At 41.1% G+C, this 1,631-nt stretch overlaps 2 protein-coding genes across 2 annotated transcripts in view; one reads left to right on the forward strand and one right to left on the reverse strand.

Moving 5' to 3' along the window:
• Nucleotides 1-410, reverse strand: part of LOC119592516 (transmembrane protein 192-like) — a 9,052-nt gene extending 8,642 nt beyond the window's left edge. Inside the window, exon 1 of the mRNA XM_037941365.1 lies at nucleotides 252-410. The gene's annotated coding sequence lies outside the window, so the exon portion shown is untranslated. The remainder of the gene's footprint in view (nucleotides 1-251) is intronic.
• A 257-nt stretch (nucleotides 411-667) lies between these two features.
• LOC119592515 (40S ribosomal protein S3a-like) overlaps nucleotides 668-1,631 on the forward strand; it is a 5,711-nt gene continuing 4,747 nt past the window's right edge. Inside the window, exons 1-2 of the mRNA XM_037941364.1 lie at nucleotides 668-825; nucleotides 1,224-1,327. Coding sequence (XP_037797292.1) covers nucleotides 764-825; nucleotides 1,224-1,327 — 166 coding nt within the window. The 5' untranslated portion in view covers nucleotides 668-763. The remainder of the gene's footprint in view (nucleotides 826-1,223; nucleotides 1,328-1,631) is intronic.

Genomic DNA, 1,631 nt, shown 5'->3' on the forward strand with positions numbered 1-1,631 from the left:
CAATGAACGTCTCATCATTCAACATATGGAAGAACACTGCTTACCATAACCACATGGAATGCACAAATATTAATTTATGCACATCTCACAACAAAATGAATAAGCGAATGGTAAATTCTAACACCCCCGCTGTTGCACTGGTAATCATCAAAAGGAATCGCTAGCATATCAGATTCCGCCCACCCATTAAGATTCGGAAATCACGCCCCTGGCTTTAATTAAAGGGAGCTTGTCACTTCCTTGCCACTTACGTACTTATGAGAGCAGGGCATTGCCACCAGCCTCCGCTCAACAAGTGACCCGAGTGCGATCTCTCTTGGCAACAAAGAACAAAAAAGATAACAAATAAATGACAAGAGCAGGATCAAAACAAACACTAAACAATCGAGATCGTTGAGTCAGCTGATCTCTTTGATTTTGTGCATCATTATTTTCACAGAAATAATTTCGAGCCATAAAATAAGCTCGGGCTTTTACACGATTTTTTTAAACATCAAAAAAATATCGAATATGTAAATGATTTGCACATAGTATAATGAAAACACAAATTCCATTTTAAAAAGTAATCAAAACATATTTGCAATTAGAATACAACAAAACTAACATCAAAACGACACAAGGATCCAAACAACATCTATTTGACAAATAAAAAGTTCAACCGAAAAACAGTAAAATCGACGAGCGAAAGGAACCGCCGCCTCAGTCCACACAGTCAACACACACAAACACCAGGGTCTTTTCCTTTCCACGCTCCCTCCGAATCATGGCTGTCGGGAAGAATAAGGGCCTGAACAAATCGGGCAAAAAGGGATCCAAGAAGAGGGTGTAAGTTGATATATGTGCATTCATGTTGGAGTCAAGATGTCGTTCATTATAGTGAATATGTGTTATTAGCCGAGGATAATGGAATTTCGGAGATGAATGCCGATGAAAATATAGTTGTCCCGTGGGGTGTTCCCGGGCTCGGCGATATGTTGTTGATCCGAGCACGTTCATGTGTAAACAAAGTCATAATCGGTGCTTTTCTCAATGAATTATACTAAAGTTACATGGAACATGACTTAAAAGTTAAATTTATTTTGCTGGTTTTCTTCAGCGTCATTAAATATTTATGGAAAAGTCAAAACCCTTAGTACCGGGAACCTTGAGTATTGGTAAAGTTCAGAATCCTCTCCAGCTTATTCGACGAACTCCCTTTAATGCATTCCGCCTTCGCCTTGCAGTGTCGACCCCTTCACCCGCAAGGACTGGTACGACGTGAAGTCCCCGGCGCTCTTCACCAACAGGAATGTGGGCAAGACTCTCGTCAACAGGACCCAGGGCACGAGTGAGTGGCTGCAGTTCGCTTGTTTCGCTTTACTTACAAGTGGTTAGTGTTGAACGCATGTTTAGTGCTAGGAAAGAGCTGGGAGTTGTAGACATGTGAGAATTCCTAGACATTCATTTTATGACAGTTGGCAGAAGTTCATGCAGAGCAGTTATTCTCTGGAATTGATGTGCGATTTAAAATCGTGTGTGTTTACAAGGCAAACACACCTGTCTGAGATGAGGTCTGTATTACTCCAGCCAACAAACTTAGTGGGACTCTTGAGGATCCACAATAGGCTCATGAATTAAAATCCCTAAACCAG

This window comes from Penaeus monodon, chromosome 30 (genome assembly GCF_015228065.2).
Source record: "Penaeus monodon isolate SGIC_2016 chromosome 30, NSTDA_Pmon_1, whole genome shotgun sequence".
Classification (NCBI taxonomy): domain Eukaryota; kingdom Metazoa; phylum Arthropoda; class Malacostraca; order Decapoda; family Penaeidae; genus Penaeus; species Penaeus monodon.